Consider the following 20,053-nt stretch of genomic DNA (forward strand, 5'->3'; position numbering starts at 1 on the left):
GTGGAGTTTTAAATGGTTTAATATAATTACAGAATAAAACAGTCATTTATTTTTAGTTTGTAAGAGCGGGTACAGTTGGTTCTGTCAAAGGCAGTTGAAATGTGCATGGCTTTGAGTGGAGAAATATCTACAAATGGATTGTGTGGTTTTCTGATCATTGCAACACATTTAATATTTACAGATGAGGTATCATTGGTATGTCAACTGCAATGTGCACAGAAATACCCTGCAACATCAAACTAAGACATGTAGCATTTCAAAGGACATTTGGAAACAGCAAATGTTCTGAAAATAGAAATGCAGTTAAAGTAACACTGCTTACAATTAAAAAAGACATAGTGGTTCATCGTGGAGTTTGACATATTTTCCTCCAAAGTCCAGTCAATGAAAACAGTTTTATGTCTTGCCTTGTCGTGTAATAAATACATTTCTTTCATAAAAAGAAATCTGTAACTGTTGTATTTCAAATCAACAGAAACTATAAATATCAGCTTATTTCTATAAACAAAAGTCAAAAATGACAATAAAAGGCAATGTTTTTTTCCTTTCCCTTTGGTGCGTACTTTGCTTCTAACTTTTGTGTAACATTAAAATACAAGCAAGAGAACGGTTTAATGCAGCAATACTCAACTTGCTTTGCTTGGGGGCCACTTTTGCAAAATGACAGGAGGTAAGGGGCCAGTCGCAGCAACCCTATACATGCTTCTCGGATTTTAGGGCATTTCTAAGATTATAATATGTTTCAGGGATTTTAGGACATTTCTAGGAATTTAGCATGGTTGTCAGATTTTAGGATGTTTCTCAGATTTTAAGATGTTTGAGGATTTGATGACAGTTATTGGATTTTAGGACGCTTCTAGGATTTTCAGACATTTCTTGGATTTTAGGACATTTCCAGGATTTTAGTGCAGTTCTCAGATTTTAGTACATTTCTAGGATTTTAGGACATTAGGGGCTTAGCTAAAACCTCTGTTGGGGGATCCTCCACTGGCATTTTTTTATAAACAAGCTCTATTTTTGATGCTGTTTTATGCACTCTGGCACCGTTACGTGTACTAAAAGTACAAAAACAATTCCCAGTGTGAATCACTTTATTTTTACTGTGAATGGTTGGAGGGGGTCCAAGCCACGTGGCACCCTGTCAGGGGCCAGATTTGGCCTGTGGGCCATAAATTGAGTATCACTGGTTTGATAACTAAGCCATTTATGTAACTTGCATATTGGCAGCACTGTGTTCATGCCAGCTTCTTCTCTACGACAAAACTGTTCATGTGCTGCATGTCATGTCGAGTCCACTGAGTTCAGCTTGTGGACTTTGTATTCCTCTACCCCGTCCCTGAGAACGCTAGTCCTGTGGAGCATTAAAAAGTCAAACTGGCTTTTATCTGACAGGAATCTCCTCTCTCAGTCCCAGCCAAAGTCTTGTCCACTCATCTGGTAGAAACGGTGGTTGAAGGGTTTGTAGAAGTCTCTGAGCCTCTGCAGGACCTCGGAGGGGATTTGGGGATGCGGTCTGCCCTTAGACTTTCCGAGGCAACGAGGTCTGCTGCTCCCCTCGGGCTTCTTCAAGCAGGGAAAACCTTTGGTTTGGTTGAAGTAGAAGTGCTTGTCCGAAACAACCCTTTTCAGACCCAGGAAATCCTGAACCCGGCCCATCTCCCCGGCTGGATCAGACACCAGCCGCTCGCCGCTAACAAACAAAAAATGAGACAAGGGGAAGTGCTGGAGCCAGTTCTCCAGATGTTTGGCGTAGAGGCCGATGCGCACTGCGCTCCACGTGGTGTCAATCAGACCTGTGGTGGAGTTTTTTAAAGCCAGGCTCTGGAAGGATGGAAGGCCTGGGTTCTTGGAGAGTGTCTGGGTGTAGTCAGACACGGCCCGCGTCACAGGATCCCTGACCACCACAATGAGCTTGGTTTGGCAGTTCATAGTGCAGACACGGCTGGGAGCCTCCTTTGTGACAAAGTAGCTGGGGGTCTTCTCCATGGTGATCTGGCCGTCCAGCGTCCGCGGCATCAGGTTCCTGCATGAGAAAAAGGAACTGGTCAGACAGGAAATTCTGATTCCTCTCTAAAAGCCGTAATGGTGTAAAGTGTTTAACACTGATATACAGTGTATCTAACTGATTCCACATATTTTGTACTTTATAAAGAAATATTAATCAATTTTAGCTATTTGGGGCAGTTGAACAAGCTGTAAACACAACGTTGACATATTACCATAACCAAATAAAGTTGATGTTACTAAAATGTTAACAAAGTTACCTAAACACATCCAGCAGACACACAACGAAGTAAGCTTCCATTTGGAGTTGTGTTTGGATTTATTTTACCTATCAGCACTAAATATAACCCATAATTTAATTATTTTTTCAACTCGACTGGCTCAACTGCAAAACTGTATAATATTCAATGTACAAATTCAATGTATTTCTATTTTGCGCAGTTGTAGTATGATGCACACATTTGTACATATTTCATTTATGTCTTATATTTCTTTTTTAATATTTATGTGTATACATAATGTTTTATTTTGTAGCATAATGCACTTTTTCTTGCATAATACTAATTTCTATTTTCTTATCTTTTCTCTGTGCCTATATACAGAAAAGCAACTGTAAATGTCACAGATTTCCCCCCAGATCGAAGTATTTCTGTTTTCTGATAAGAATCTATCTGATAAATATAAATCCAATATTCGCTCTCGTTTTAGGTGTGGTTTCGGTCTCCACTAATCCTCTGGGAAATATTTGACTCTTCAGCTGCTAAATGCTCAACTATTTCCACTAGCTTGTTGTTAATATTTCAGTCTGCCGTTAGTGGCAGATAGTGCACCGTTGGTTTATCAGAGGTTTTTCACTGAAAACTGCTGCCTGCTACACCTTGAAGCAGTGCTAATGACAACAGTGAGGCTTAAAACCAAAACAATGAGCCAAAACAGTGTTTTGTTACCCCTAGGGTAACACTGCATGAGGTACATGAGATTTTTTTTTTTTTAATGTTAATTCAAATAATTTAAACAATAACAGTAATGCGCAATTCTTAAAATATGCATAATTTCTAAAATGATCAAACAGTAATAAAAAAAATACATAAAAAGGTTCAATTAATCACATTTTATATTCTATATTCCTATTTAATTTGCAACTGTTAACTACTGCATCAACTGCAGCAACAAACGCATCATGTTCAAGTTTGTTCACTGTGTGTTTTACACTGCCGCGAGTTCGAGTCCAGCCTCAGCGCTTTGCTGCATGTCATCCCCTCTCTCTCCCACTTTCACACTTAAGCTGTCCTATCAAGTAAAGGCAAAAAATAACTTTTTAAAGAAAAGAAATGTTTTACACTGGTCGGCGGGTACTTTGCTGACAAAATTTTTTACATTACATCACAGACATAGATTATTGAAAAAAATTTAGAACCACTGAGATAAAAAACACTAAAACACTGCAGAGCCATGAGTCACCCCTTTACATTACACTTAGATGTTTAACCAAATATTATTCTGAAAAAAAATTGACTCATGCAACCTTATAAAAAAAGCTCCATTATAGCTTTACATTTTGTAAAATCGCACCGTGCCAATTTAATCACATGTGGGGTACGAACTGCCTTCAGTGAAAACAACATCAAGAGATAACGTAAACACATTGTATACACTCAACATTAAAGCACCCCAAAATCTGTGTGATTAAAGGTCCATACACTGCAGTGTGTTTATGTGCCGGGGCCTCAGACAGCCCATCTGAGCCTCACCGAGGCCTGCACAACAGGACCATCCACTCATACGGGCCTGATGAGTCAAAACCACAAAGCCTCAAGAACCACTTAACAGCAACCATATGTTTAACACACTAGCTGAGCTCAGCAGCTTGCCATCCTGGTTTCACTTCCTGCAAGAGCAAAGTGCCCCCCTTCACCACCCTCACCTCCCCTACGGGTTCCTACAAGGACCCAAACAGACCAAACAGACCTAAGTCAGGAAGTGAAACCAGGATGGCAAGCTGCTGAGCTCAGCTAGTGTGTTAAACATATGGCTGCAAGGAGGAGAGATGCTGGCCACAACGCTGCAGTGAAAAGACGTGTGCTGAATTATGTGCTACTAAAACTCAGAGACAAATTTTGCATAGTAATATAACGAATGTTATTCTATAATACAAACCAATAATCACTAATTAATAGAGAAAGCTTCTTACATTGCGTATTTCTTTGTTTATTCGCTTTTTTACTGCATCTGCTGACCTGTAAACTTTCAGTGCTATCTGGCCAACAGGCATTGTGGGGAGGATGGAGTTCAACAGATCTGGCGTTTGTTCTTGCGTCCATATTTGACGGACTGCGGGAGGCAAAGCTGTGGTGGATTTCAGACACAAATTGTTTTGCATGACAAGCAGATGATGAGCGATGTTTGACACAGCAAATGACTTCTCTGCAGTTGATTTACTTAACACATCTTAGTTGTTACTCAAGAGCTTTAATGTGGCGTCCTATAAAATAAACAAGTGACGGAGCCGGTGTGCTTTATTTGTTTCAGACTGGAAGTCTGCAATGACAGAAGGCCTTTCAGGAATGCAGATCAACAATGGTCGTCCAAAGGAAATTATATTTGAATTTTGGCTGTTGGTCTAGATTGTCTGTGGTTAAACGCTTATTAAATGACAAATAAAAAGCAAATTGTAGTATTCATAACGTAACACTCTATTACACCCAGTGTTAGCTTGTAGATGTTGATACAAAAGGAACAGCTGTCAGCTTTTAAGTTGACAAATTAACAATAAAAGCCAGAAAAGAGGGAGTGCTTCTCTGGATCAAGACACTAGATGATGGTGATGGTGGTCCGTAGTATAGGCTGGCAGTACGAGAAGCATCCGAGGCACTCTAACTGTACGTAAAAATCCTTTAACCCTTTTAAACCTGAGCAAATTGGTTTAATTTCTTTCAAAAACATGGGGAGAAGGCAACAAGCAAAAAATGATTTGAAAAAAGCTAAAAGAAAATTACCTTAAAATAAGGAAAAAATAATATTAAAGTAATTAAAAAGTAAAAAAAAACATAAACAAACAAAAAATTACCTAAAAAGTGCTGGAAAAAAATCTGTATTTATTTTTTGTATTTAATTATATATTTTTTTGTGACAGAATTTTAGATTTGAAATTATTGTTATTAAAAACTTAATTTTTGGGACATTTTCCCTAATTTTGGATATTTTTCTTATAATCCTCCCTCTTTGTTAAACTCATTTTTAAGTAAGTTTCTTGTCACATTATGCTATTAACAACTATTACTATGACAATTGCAAAGACAACAACATTATGTTTTGAGTAAATATGTATAAATCGATGCAAGAGCCATCTGGAATAATTTCAATCTGATTGACTGTTGAAGTCATAAAAAACTTGATGTGTGAATATTTCAGTAAGTGTTAATGAAGAGCTGGAACAAGGTCATACACAACACAAATATGATGCTGTCAGGCAGTGTGTAATATGTTTAAAAAGTTATTTAAGGGGAAACAAAAGGTAAAACTGCATGTTAAACTGATCATTTTTAGTGTGCGGCAACTATTAAGGACATTTCTGTAGTTCTTTTATGATAAAAAAGTATTTGTTCTCACATGAAGAGTCCATGACCATGGATGTGAAGGAGAAAAAAAAGACTTCTTGTTCCTGTGTACGTTTCAAATTTCCCCCTTTACTTAAAGTTAAGCCATTTCAATCCACCCCCATTAAATGATCCCCATAATAAAGACCATTAATTGATTATTATCCAACGACAAGACCTGCAAATGGCCTATTGCTGCCTGTCTGTCCCTGTTTATCTGTGTCCAATCAATACGTCTGTCTCTATATGACAGATTGTTCTGTGTGTGTGCATGTGTAAGTGTGCACACACACGCACACACACACGCACGCACACACACACACACACACACACACACACACACACACACACACACACACACACACACGTGTGCGCAGAGGTGTCAGTGTTTACTGATGAGAAACTGAGCGCTCGTCTCGCTCCCCGTCCTCTCCTCTCTCATCCATACTCCTCTCGATTTGTCCTTCACTCCTTCAGTGAAGTGTCACTTCAGTAATTGACCATAAGTTGTCTTTCCATACTCATGAATAGTTAATGAGTTGCGGCTCTTTCGCCCCCCTCCTCTCTCCTCAGGTCCCTATCTCCCTCATCACAATCTGTCTCATTATCAGAGAATCAATAATAGCCATTTTCTATCATAAATCTGCTCCTGTGTGTGGTGTGAGGAGAAACTGCAAACAGATCAGGGATGATTCATATCTTGTCGATTTTCTCATGCATGTAAATCTATTTTGTTGTACAAATACAGCTCTTTCATAAGGGGAAAAAAATGCTTTTCAGTCTACTGTGGTGCAAAAAAAAACTCAGAGCACAAAGATGTTTTCTATTTAGCCCGGTACTGGACAGCACTGCTGACAATCCACATTAGTCTGGAACTCCCTGCTGCTTTAAGGATGTAGCACTTCTCCTCCCTGAAGTGCTACACCGCTGATTACACCACTGATATCTTCTAGGCAGTCTGGATGAGAAGATTAAATACTAACCCTGGCAACAAGGATGTGGCCAAAAGACTTCCTGCCCCTGAGATTATGGGTTCTCCTGCTGAAGTGCTGCAGCTACATCCCCTGTTGCGCCCCGAACAAAAGGCTGTCTGCACAGAAAGTAGAGCTGACTTTGGACTAAAATATAGCAAAAAATCTAATCATGTCATTTTTCTAAAAACAAATAGAGATCTTAATGCCCATGGGTTATTATATTCATTTACCGGACCATCAAAACTAAGCAGTGACTTGCTGAAGGAGACTTCAGCTCTGGAAGATCCAAACATCCAAACACTTTCAGAGCTAAAGCCCAATTAACGAGGCAGCGGAAAATCAAGGTCGTAAAAAATGTGAACGCGAGTAAACAACAAACTGAAGAAAAAACCTTTTCCAGCAGTGCTGCTGTGCTCAGAGGGTGACAGGAGGAGCCTCGGGGTCACAGACGGCCCGTCAGGCTGAAAGGACGAGTGTGGGAACCTCGATTTACGCCTTCATGCCTGGATGAAACCAGGCTGTTCTCATTCACTGTTCATACTTACAGAAAGTAATGCACTATAATTTGTGTCTAACCCACTTAATCACACGATCTATGCGCAACAGGCTGTCCTCTGACAAGTAGGGTTGGGTACTGGGGCAAAAATTATACTTTTAAAATGCTACCAATGCCTAAACAGTGCCTCAACCAATATTTTTTTTTCCAAAATAAAGCCCAAAAAGCCGGAAAGAAAGAATGGTTTTTTTTTTAATTGCAAAGGCCAATTTGAACTTTTAAACAGATTATGGTCCACTTAGAGATATAAAGATGAATTAATACAAAACACTGTTTACAAATTCACATAACACATTCACATAACCAATAAAAACTAAACCAACAACAATAATAAATAATTATAACAAAAGTCATACACCAAAACAGTTTTGGTATCAAACCCTAGTCTGCATTAGAAATATTGGGGTGCTGGATGGGTCAAACAAACGGGACTTTGACCCAAGAGATCGGGAATCATGTCCCGTGTGAAATCAAAAGTCAGCACTGAGTTATTATAAGTTGCATACATGTGTTACATTATGTCGTCATGTCAACAAATAGAGCAGTTTATAAGAATAGTTCAAGTTTTTGGGAAGTACACGCTTGTTTTCTTGCCTGGAGTTCGAAGAGAAGATTGAAGATTGACTTTCCGTCTGTTTACTTATGAAGCTGAAACAAGGAAACAGCTAGTCTGGCACTGTCCAAAGGTAACAAAGCTTATAAATTAACATATCTAATGTTTGGAGCTTTAAGTTCTTGAATCCTCCACGGTCAACAATGACAACAAGACGTATCCCTCAGTAAAAGTGAAACTTGCCATTTTTTCACACTGGTTTTTAGATAGATTACACAAACAAGATAAAAAGTGCATTTCCTAAAATGTCAAATCTTTGCTTTGTGTATAACCTGGGTGGACTTCAATGATAAAAGCATGAAGTTTCACTATCAGGCGATGTCACCAACACTGTCGATGTGACAAAGACTGCACAGTGCACACACAAGAGGAGTCATCATTGTCTGTTGGATACTAAGGGCGAATGCCGCCATGCTGTCTACATGCTCTTTGTCTAAACAGAAACCTGAGCAAGCGGCGAAGCCTCAAAGTGCCATGGACGCCAAATATGGAAAGACACACAAATTAACGTGTACAAAACAAACTGTGGATGGGTTTGACACTCGGCAACAACACAGTGTGTGTAAGAGCCACATATTCAACAAACAGACTAAACACTTGATGCCTGGAGGTGAGAGCCTGGAGGTCCTGTCTCCACTGGCGGAGAGAGGAAGTGGATGGTTAGACCCCTTTTGGGAAACCACATGACTGGCAGAAAGACTGCCGCCACCCACGGATTTTAAAAACACTGTTATCAGATTATTTTTTTCCCCTCTGAATAATGATGCAGTAATGGAGGGTTTTCTCAACAGGAGGTTAGCTGAAGTGCTATACTCCCACAGAGACTGCAGTTTTTACATTTTCATCTTTGGTGGTTTACAGCAGGATACCATGGCAATGAGTTTGAATGTGTGTGTGTGTGTGTGTGTGTGTGTGAGGTGGGGGTGTAGGTATAGGGTAAAATCATGCACATGTGTATCCGTGTGGGCTTTTCTATAAAAAAATGAAATACTTTTCATTAGTCAATGGCTAATTACTGACCGCGTGGCACATGAGCGTCATAATTAGATGACTTAACAGGATGTCGGTGATGCTTGCTGGGAAATTCAGTGATGGCTTCAGTATTTCGCAGATGGATGTAGCTGTGACACTTAACAGGGTAAAAGTACTGATGAGATGGGTTTTGAAATGTTCTATCCCCCGTGCCGATACCCAAACAATACTTTTTAATGATTGTTTTTTGTACTACCCCCATTTTTCTTTTTGTTTGTTTGTTTTTTTAATTATTATTTCTGTACACCACTTTGGTTGAGACTAAATATCTCAACAACTACTGGATTGTTTGCTGTGAAATTTGGTGCAGACATTAATGCTCATTTAATGATACATTTAAAAATAACTTTGTTGATTCCTTAATGTTTCATTTAGTGCCATCATCAGGTCAAAAGTTTAATTAGACTGAAACTAATAAGCCTCAGCTGTATTTTGTGTTTACTACTATTGTCATTGTTAGCTTGCTGACATTAGCATGTAGCTAAAAGCAATTATTATTGGGATCAACGATAATGTTTCGTAGAAATAGACACTACAAATATTCCTAATAAAAGAATAAGCAAACAAGATTGTTAATCTGACAGCTATTTTTCATTAGTACTTTACAGTATCTGATACTTGATTCAGGTGACACAATTTTTGCCCCAAAAATACTGGAGTTTGATACCCAGTCCTCGCACAGACATTGACTTGATGCTAAAAAGAACATTTAAACTTGCGTTTCCTTTGGTCGTTATGAGAATCAGACTCCGACTCGTTCTTTAGATGTAGATCTATTCCAGTCATGTCATTTTTACTATGTGCGATAAAAAACATTTTTTTAAAAATATTTTTTTATGTCCTAGATGTAATATTGTATTTCCAAGGGTTACTCCCATCAGTTTTCTACCTCTTTTGTCGTGTGCAACTGAGCATGACTCCCAAGTATCTGAAACATTTCATGTTGGCCAACTGACACACTGCAGTCCTGAACTAAAACGACTCAAAGATTTTACAGGCGCCCCAAAAAGCACCACAACGTGCCTCAAATTATTATAATTCCCACCATATGGGGTGTGAGTGTGGGCCTTTTCAAACCTTTTAACACCACCTAGACCCAACTCCAGCCAAAACCCACTACCATTAAAACTCAATACAACTCAGCACTACAGAGACCACTTCCTGGTCTGTTACACCAATCAGTCATGTTCAGACTCTATCACTAATGGCCTCGGGGCTGGACCCAGAACGAGGTGTTGGGAAAATCACCCTCGCTCTGGAAAACGTTACACCATTGGGCGTTAGAGTCGAGTTTTACCATTTCATCTGTCAGATATCCAGACGGACATGGTAAATGTTTGAATCTCACCTCCCAGAAAACCCAACATACAAAGGACAGCAAATCTTAACAGCTCACGATGGATATAAAACTATTTTGTTTTACTCCATCATTGTGTAACTCTACAGATATTAAAAGTAATATTTTGGATTTTTGAGTATCAATCAATATCATTATCAATAAATTAATTTATATTCATAAACAGAGAACAATAATGAAATCATCAACCAACAACAGAATTATTACTGTCATCCAATATGCAAGAGCTGAAAAGGTGTTTTGATGTTTGGAAATCCTAAAATGAGAAATTGTGGTGTTTAAAAAAAAATAAAAATAAAAAAAGTCAATTCTCCAAATTACTATCATATTTTGTAACAGAATCCAAAAGCAAATTTTAAAAAAAGTCAGAACTGGATTTATAGGCGAGTAAAAGAATGAAAATGACTATTATTTTTGGAAGATCATGGCCTTTATCATTTAACAAAACTGACCTAACTTGATATGTTTTGAAAAGAACAGCCCTGTCTCCTGAAAATTATGATTATATACAACTACTATGAAACATTAAGCACATTTTGAGGGAAAATAATGAGCAAATGTTTTCTATTGATATAATGAGGAAACATTGCTGATTAAGGTATCGCAAAAATGCTGCTACTGAACCTATCAAAAAAATGTTCACTGAAAACATTTTTCAGTAGTTTAGTTTTCCAACAAAGTAAGCACTCATAGTGACTACAGCATTATTATTTTTTTATTAATATTTAACCAAAACCACAATCTTTCCCTAACCTTAACATAAGCGCCTTTATTGCCTAAACTCAAGACACGAGTCTTCTTTATTATGTTTTTTATTCAAATGTAACTGAAATCTTGATCTTTCCTAACTTTAACAGAACCGCATGTAGGATATGATGAGATTTAGTGACATCTATTGGTGAGAAATGCAGATTTCATCCAGCTGAACCTTCGTTAGATTTCCTTCAGTGTTCAGTGTTTAGGATGTTTTTACAGAGAGGGTCTCTTCCTCTCTGTAAAATCGTACAATATAACACTGAATAAAGCATTTTGACGTTAGATGCTGCATGTCATGTGAGGGGGTTCTAACTATGGTGGCCGAAAACATGTAAAAATACTAATTGACCTAAAGCCAGAGTTCGGTTTGTCCATTCTGAGCTACTGTAGAAACATGGTGTTTCAATATGATGATATATGAGGACCCGCTCCCTACGTTTATATAAATGGCTCATTTTCAAAAAACGAAAACATCATAATTCTTATTTTTAGTTGATTGCGCACTAAAGAAAGCATAATAATTATATTATATTCCATTTCGGCCAATATTTCCCCCAAATCCTACACACTGGACCTTTAACCAAAGTGCTTTTGTTGCCTAAACATCAGAGTCTGGAAGCAAACCCAGTGTACATGAATGTGATGTTACCTAAAAGAAACATCTCCGAATATAACCCAGCCTGTGATTACTTTGCTACAACCATGTAGTTAAGAAGGCAGTTAAGTAACATATAGACGTAAATTCTAGAAAAACAGGACTGAAAAGAAGCATATCATAAAATGACCCATACATCATCCAAAAGACATAAGGCATAATCCCATTTTATTTTCACCTGTTGTCATCACTTCATATGCTGTTTGCAAAAATCAATGTCTTCTTAAGGATGTAATTTTCAGCAGTGCTGTCATTTCTCCTCGCCCTCGTGCTGCTGCCCTTAAAGGATTTATACTACATTTTAATAGCAATCCGATCGTGTATGGCCTTTGGTGTCAAGACTGTAGGTCAGCCAATTGACAAGCTTTCAAAGTATTGATGGAACTTGTGGGCTGGTGTTTTTCCTCATATAGAAATTAATAAATGCATCTTTTCAAAAAAATATATAAAGACCAGTTCATTTTCTAGGATGTTATTTTGGATCTAAAGCTGTTTTACAGTGTTCATCTCCGTCTGCTGCGAGACAACAACAAATATTCTAATTTTAACGTCATAAACAAACTGAAGATACAACAAAGAAAAGCTCCGTCTATGAATTACAACTCCAGGCCACGTCACGGTGACAAAGCCATGACAATCACAACCATTGTCCCACAGAAAGCTGAGGTTTTTCAGTTTTCTGTGGTGGCTCTCAAGTCTCATATGAAACCCATCACTCCATGAAGTCGCCATAAAGCCATAAAACAACACAGAAATTCATTAAATCTTTGCTTCATTCAGAATGCACTATTTGTGGCTTTTCCATTCCCGTAATGGGCTCGTATGCACACATGCAAAGGAGGGACGGAGAGACGGGCTGGGCGGAGACTGACTGGATCACTCAAGATAAAAGCAATGGAAAACACACATGAATGAGGTCTAAGTTTGTCTCACAGAAGACAATGCTGCTGGAACAACACGGCACTGCTGCTGCGTCTGTGAAGTGACTCCAGCATTGGCAATATCTGACTGCAATATATGACCGTACACGACTCTCATCCATCTGCTAAAATCACCAACAGTTCATGCTTATTTCTCCATCCAAGAAAAGAGGACAGGCGGGGTATCACAATGCACCGCTCACTGTCAGATAATGTGAAACCATGTGTGTCTTGCAAGGCTTTTATTTCTTATTATAAGTTGCCTGCAAAATGATTAATCTACTGATTTGGAGGCAAGTTTTTTTATTGATTTGGGCTTAAAATACTAGCACTCAAAGGTCAAAAGTGTCTGAAAGGTACAGTCAATAAAGTAATAAGACAATGTACTGGTTCTATACTGAGATTAAATTAATGATCCAGTTAAATATTTATGCACATATGTATCATGGAAATATGATCCTGTTGACCTGGGAGCTGCAGACGAAGCAGGGAACTTCAGCAAGATAACATGTCAAAGCTCAGGGTTGCTTTTCAAAATCTGTCACACACGGCAGCCTTGAATCAGATGGAAAAATGTGTGTGTGTGTGTGTGTGTGTGTGTGTGTGTGTGTGTGTGTGTGTGAGAGTGTGTGTGCAGTGTTGGCTTCCAGATGTGACAGTAAGTTGACCTGCCGTTCACTGACAGTCAGTTGAGGAGGGCTTGCTTGTTCCACATGGCTGAGTTTTTGCTGTCACAGACACACACACTCACACACACACACACACACACACACACACACACACACACACACACACACACACTGCCGCAGTCCACAACTTCTAGCGGCTTCTCTGTGGGTCACTGCAGATGACAGCAAACAGATTTTACCCGATTTCTGAGCTTCAGTGACAACAAGAGAGTCATCTTTCGGTGATTTCACCCAGGATCACGTTGCTGCTGTTGCTATTGTTGCGTTAATCTCACCAACTCTTCTCCACCTCTAGTTTCAGCTAAGTTTACTTCTAGCCGATAGTAAAAATCCACAACTACTAGGGATGGGCATGAGAATTTGCGTACTCGATTTGGACATCAGTGTTCGGCCAGCGCAGAGGGTAACTGACCTCCCACGTGAACGTGACTTTTACATATTTTTGACAAAATCTAATATGAGCTGCATGCATTGTGTTGCTGTGGTCAGCGCCTCTTTGCCAAAATGTTGCTCTCGCTCTGTTTTTCATGAGACGCCTACAGTGGCAGTGTGAGCTCTGCACCAGGGACGAGTTGCTTGTGAGTCCACAAGCACACACGGTGACAGGGCTTACTGTTAACATCACACGACTAACGATACCTAACAGTTATTAACAGGTATAATGACAGAGTTGAGCCGTTTCAATGTCGGTGTAAATTTGTTGGGATTATTAAATGTTAATCTGGGAGTAGAGCAGCTCCAGATAAACTATGTAACAGCAGCAACAGAAAGTTTGCGGATTTGTCCTACATTAACTTTTAAGTTATGGTTTAACGGGCTAAATGAAGCCTTGCTGTTCAATAACTGAGTTTCAAACTGCAGCTGTTTTCTGTTGTTGGCCAATTTCGAATTACATTCTTATGTTAGATTTTTTTAGAGTACTTAAATACTTTATTATTGTAATTTAATGACATTATCTTAATATGAAAGTTAGTCAAAATACCTATCCCTACAAAATACTGAGGCTGTGTATTGGGAAGAATCTGAAAATACACTAAGTATCACAATACATGGGTTACAATTCAGTATACTGAGATAACATATATTGCGATTTTTTAAAGTCTAATTTTAGGAGCTAGAGCTGGGCCCTTAATGACTCTGCCAGTTTGGTTCCAGTTCAGTAGTGCGGTTTTCTGTATGTTTATGATAGTGATGTGCTGTTAGGTTGGAGTACAAGACCCAAATAGCTGAAGATAGTCGACAACACGGAAGGATCTAACAGTCTGGCATTTAAACACAACACTAAATTAACTACTGCCACAAAAATTTTGCATGTAAACTATTTGTTTAAAAAATCAAAACAGTGTTTTCGGAAACCATTACAGTATCAAAAAATATCATTGCGATTTGTATCTATAGTACCTGCCCAGCTGTCATTTGTCGATTCCATATAAATGCCACTAAACATTTGGCATCTGCAATACAAAGTTCTGTTGGGATGCCAAATGTTTTATGAAGCCTTGCTGTTCAATAAAGTATTTAAGTACTCTGCTTTTGAAGATTAATGCTAAAATGATTACTAGATTAATAGTTTGATGCATCAGCTTCAGTTTCTTAAATCTAAGGATTAGTAGCTTTTTGTTGCCATATATGTTTGTAGAATGGATGTCTTTGAATTTTATGCTGTCAAGTGAACAAAGAATCACGTCTGCATACGCCATTTTGGGCCCTAATTATAAGTTGCAGCCCTCATTATGACTGATCTAAATTTCAGAGACCACATTAGTGTCACTACTGTGTTACAGCACCAACAAAACTACGGTATTAAAGCATAACAGCTTTACAGCACCAGTCAGGCTAATTAAAACACACAGAAACACACATAAAACATGCCCTGGAAACACCAGGTCTGCCACAGGTATTTCCATATAAAGACATACACTTAAAGAAGAGCGAGGAGAAGTTAAGCTAGACAAGAGATGGAAAAAGAGTAAGAGAAAGTGGTGAGAAGGTGAAATTTAAGGGGAGAAGGGGGTGTGAGGAGAAAGACAGATCACAGCAGAGACAGCAGAGGAGAGATGAGTAAAAGAGGAGCAGTGAAGGCAGCAAATTGCTAACGTGCACAAGTATGTGATACATGTGTTTATGTGCGCTGAGAAAAACAGAGAGGAAGCTTAGCAGCATGCTAAAATTATCAGTGGTAAAAGTGTTTCCATGTGTCCTTATGTTTGCAGTTAAAACGCAGCTACGGGGGATGAAAAAAAAAAAGCCAAGAGAAGATTAAATTACACCTTAGAGTTTCAAGTACCATCATGCTATCAAAGTGCTCGTTTCAAACCTCACTCTCTCCCTATGGCACCTTTAATGCTCAAACAGCACGAAATAGTATTATGTTGGGTTTTGTTTCAACATTGTGGGGGACACATATGAGACAAGGAGTCTAGGGGTCCTTCAACAGACAGTTTTGACTGTCAAACACTTTGACATTCTGGTGATTTTAATGCACCAATTTGTGCATTTTGGCATCAATTAAAGGTGTAAGTATCTTTATTTTTGTCAAAATAAAAGTCCTCTGCTACTTTCATGTTTTTATTGGGAGGGGACATGTTTTAAATATTGTCCCCTGCATCCCCTTCAAAATGATAAAAAAAAAAAAAATGATAGCTCTGGTCAGCCTGGTCACCCCAGATCAGCTGCTGTCGCTGTGGCAATAGTCGACGAACATTTTATGTGCAACATCATTTCAACATGCAGCCTGCAGTATACGCCTGACAATCAAGTTTAAATCCTCCGTATGTGAAAATCATATCGGACTGATGTCTGCATGACTTCCACTCAGATAAGAGGAAAGTGTTAATGCAGGATGTCATGCTGAAGGGTATAAATGGTGTTTAGATGACTGTCAAGATGATAAACTGCCCCTCAGAGACCCACTAGCCTTTTGATCTACAGTGCTGCATGCAGGGAGAGTATTGGCTGATCTGAATATATCGGCGCGCCATGTGTATATGGCTGTCCAGTCTATTGACAGGAGACATCAGCGCTTCTGCACAGGTGTCACTGCGGCTCATCTAACCCTTCACCCTGCCATACATCATGCAGCACTGTCTGGGATGGCATCCAAAGCTGTATTGTAAAGATTTAAGTAGTTGTCAGTGAATCTTATAAATGGGAAAAATAATCCAAAAATGTAATGTTAATGATCGGTGTGTAGTCAGCCGGGGTCGACAGATCATCTGCTTGGCTGATTATCAGGCCGATATTTGGCACTTTGGCGATTATCTGTATCTGTGTTATGTTTTAATGACCGCCAATAAAATGAATTAATTAAAAAGTGTAAAGAAAGTGTCAGAATGGGAGGAACTTTTACTTCGTAAATCCTTGGGGAGATGTTTTTATTTATTCATTTTTTTATGTAAAATTTCATTTAACTTTTTTTTTTTAAGTTTCTGGGAACTTGCTGTGTATGATGTTGAAAGTCTCAATTTGATTAAACTGTTGCTGAAGGCGTTTAAACAAACTTTTGTGTTGGAGTTTGTTATATTCTGAATTATAAATATTGACAGAAAGATTTAAATATTTATTATAAATGCATATCGTTTCCAAATATTGGTTAACAGTCTTATTTAATACTAATAATCGCATGACAAATAATTTTTAAGCACTAGGGAGGGACTTAAGTTTTCCACATTGTGGCTTAGAAGAGGCATAGAACTTTAAACAGTTGAATTTTGTATTTATTTTACTGACGATTAAAGATTGCCAAAATTACACCATTTATAACAGCCAAAAACTGTAAAAGCAGAAATTATCGTTGGATTTTCAAATTCCGACGGTCCTAGGAAACATCATGTGTGACAAACACTACTGTGAAGAAAAAAAATCAAATCTAAGCCTAATATAGTGATATTTCATCTAATCACTTTATTCTACGTCTCATTGTAAATTTGGCCAAAAATAAACTGCTTGCATGAACTTATGGGCATGCACGTCAAAAGTGAAAAATCAAAAGGCTTTTTTCCAACTCCAGTATTTTTTATCCAATATTTAACTTTCAAACATCAAAGTTAAAGATCTAAAAGCATTTTCCTCATGTCACTCAAAGAGGTTCAAGGGAAAATATTTGTAGCTTTAAGAAGGGTAAAATAAATAAATAAATATTTTTTTTAAAAAAAAGGAAGTCACACCCCAGCCACCCCCTTCTCTCATACATAAAGAACAGTCCCTAATTTAGACCTGATTTATAACATGGCAGCATATTCACTCAAGATTCATGTAACAGCCCTTCAGTTTTTATCTCGCTGCCAAAACTGGGCTAAAACAACAGCCTGAGATTGTATGTGTGTGTGTTGCCTACCTGTACCACTCCAGTCCTTTATCATAAAACCTGTCGAAGAAGTGAGGCTCCGCGCCGACCGCTCTCACGTCCGGGTGGATGCGGAGAAACTCCAGCAGGGCGCGAGTTCCTCCTTTTTTCACACCGATTATAATCGCCTGCGGGAACCTTTTGGTCCCGAAAGTGTTGGACACGGGGATGCCGTTGCTCTCGGCGCTCTCCTTGGCGCTGTCCGACATGTATTGAGGCGGCTGTCCCGGCGCGTCCACCTGCTCTGCGTCCGCGGAGGCTGTGCGGTTCCGGTGCGCGTCAGCGAGGAGACGCGGCGACGGTCGCAGTTCGTCCAAAACGCGGCGATGATCGTCCAAAATGTCATAGTCTGAAACTTGTTGGCTGTATAAAGTTCTCGGAGCCGTATCGCAGAATCCGGTGAGGCAGTAGAAGAAGTAGGTGAAGATCAGGACCATGGTAAAAAACACCGAGACTTTGGAGAGCACCTTGCCAAAGTTGAACCTGACTCTGCATCCACTACATCCCATGAGTTGATCTCCTGCTCGGTGCCAAAGAGCCAAAACGGGGACAGCATGCTTCTTCTTCCTACATTGATCGGGGTCGATAAATTTAACGCTCGGAACCTGTTGCGCAAAAGTGTGGCATCACATGGAGAGCTTCAGTGGGATGGCACAGTGGATTCAGAAATTATCCGCATAATCTTGGCCTCCTTTTTGTCAGAAAATGCGGAAATTATTCCTCGTCAGTGAAGTTTTTGTCATTTAACATGACTCGTTTATTTGCAGTCAGATGAGACTTCCAGCCTGCAGCGTCTGTGCGCTCTGAGGTCTACCAATCTCTCATTCAAGGTTTCGCCTCTGCTTTTCCAACGCCCTCTTCTACACGTCTCCACCCCTCCCTCCTCAAGCTGTAAACATGCCCCATGGGAGCACAAAATAGCCCACATATAGAACAGGGAGACTCAACATGCTTTGATTGGGGGCCACTGTTGCAAAAAGAAAGGCGGTCAGGGGCCAGTGGCTGCCACCCCATACACCTTTTTTTTGGATTTTAGGATATTTCTAAGACATCGTAATGTTTCGATTTGATTTTTTTTTTTATTTTAGGACATTTCTAGGATTTTAGGACATGTATAAGACTTGAGAATGTTTCTAGAATTTTTGGATATGTCTCAGACGTCAGGACATTTTCAGGAATTTTCTGCCATTTTTAGGATTTTTGGCCATTTCTAGGATTTTAGGATGCTTCTGGGTTTCGTAATCGAAACATTACGACATCGTTATGTTTCGATTTTTTTTTTTATATTTTAAGACATTTCTAGGATTTTAGGACATGTATAAGACTTGAGAATGTTTCTAGAATTTTTGGATATGTCTAGGACGCCAGGACATTTTCAGGAATTTTCTGCCATTTTTAGGATTTTTGGCCATTTCTAGGATTTTAGGATGTTTCTAGGCTTTCAGGACATTTCTGAGATTTTAGGACGTTTCTGGGATTTCAGAATGTTTCTAAGATCCTTGTTATTCGTGACTCATCTCCGAGGCCGTAAAATGAAATGCAGTCATCATCCTATTGTCTGCACACAGGTGCTTGCACTTGGCAGCCATGAGCACCTGGGCATCGGCCAAAACAGTGACAAACATGAGAACATGACTGATTGGAAAATACATTTCAATTATATTTACAACAATGATATTAGAAGTGCCACCTGGGATTTTGGTCCTCATGAAAAGATATCACATTGGGCTTCACTGCCACACACATCCTGTCCAAAAACTGTACCCACACCTCCAGAACCAAATCAATCCATTACAAGCTTTAAATGACTCTACCTGTGAAATATTGTGTTTTTGACTTCACTAGGCCTACATTTATTTAACACTTATACTTACTAGATAGATTCATAGATAGATATGTTTGATGTGATGCAATGCAGTAGCCTATTATACTACTAATCTAGTAGTATACAAAGTGTCTAAAATTGGCTCCACATTGAAAAATTACACCATTAACATGCAAACACAATCATACAGTATTTCATCATAATCTAAGGAGCACATGTTATGGTCATAGAAATAGTATTTTTATAGTTACGATGCTTTGAAAGGAAACATTCCTCATAATGAGTACTTTTTACTTTTGATTTTTAAGTACATTTTTCTGATGATACTTTTGAACTTTTACTTAAGGCTTAACTTTTACTTAATCCAGGATTTTTTTTCTTGTAATGGAGTATTTTTAGACTGTAGTATTTCTACTTTTACTTCAGTAAAAAAACGGAGTTATGCTTCCACCGCTCAGTAATAACATCATAACCAAAATTTCACTCACTACTAACTGACATGTCGTTTGACAAAGTGCTGCTTACCTCCTTCTTCGGTTGGGAGCTGGTTCGATGATGGGAGTGTGTGAGGAGACAGGGCTGCTGAGGACGAGGCTGTATCTGTACTTTGTCCTCCTAGTACCAGGAAAAGACAGGGACAACTGATTTAGTATTTATTTTTAGTAAACTGTCGGGTTTCCTTTGTAAACAAACGCCAATGGAACGCTCCCTCAACACTTGGGACATCTATA

At 38.9% G+C, this 20,053-nt stretch overlaps 1 protein-coding gene across 1 annotated transcript; it reads right to left on the reverse strand.

Annotated features, from left to right (window-relative positions):
• Positions 1–1,034: 1,034 nt before the first annotated feature.
• On the reverse strand, positions 1,035–18,292 carry LOC121956217 (heparan sulfate glucosamine 3-O-sulfotransferase 6-like). The gene is made up of 2 exons (XM_042504348.1): positions 17,489–18,292; positions 1,035–2,023 (listed from the first exon to the last, which is right to left on the reverse strand). Exons 1-2 carry the CDS (start codon positions 18,004–18,006, stop codon positions 1,405–1,407), a joined length of 1,137 nt encoding a protein of 378 aa, XP_042360282.1. The 5' UTR covers positions 18,007–18,292; the 3' UTR covers positions 1,035–1,404.
• Between the last annotated feature and the right edge of the window lie 1,761 nt (positions 18,293–20,053).

This window comes from Plectropomus leopardus, chromosome 17 (genome assembly GCF_008729295.1).
Source record: "Plectropomus leopardus isolate mb chromosome 17, YSFRI_Pleo_2.0, whole genome shotgun sequence".
In the NCBI taxonomy this organism is placed as follows: Eukaryota; Metazoa; Chordata; class Actinopteri; order Perciformes; family Serranidae; genus Plectropomus; species Plectropomus leopardus.

Excerpts from the sequence above, each read along its gene's own strand:
- LOC121956217 (XM_042504348.1), bottom strand. The coding sequence starts at position 18,006 with ATGGGATGTAGTGGATGCAGAGTCAGGTTCAACTTTGGCAAGGTGCTC. Across the intron at positions 2,024-17,488 it reads AAAGGACTGGAGTGGTACAG|GAACCTGATGCCGCGGACGC; the intron begins GTAGGCAACACA and ends TTTCTCATGCAG.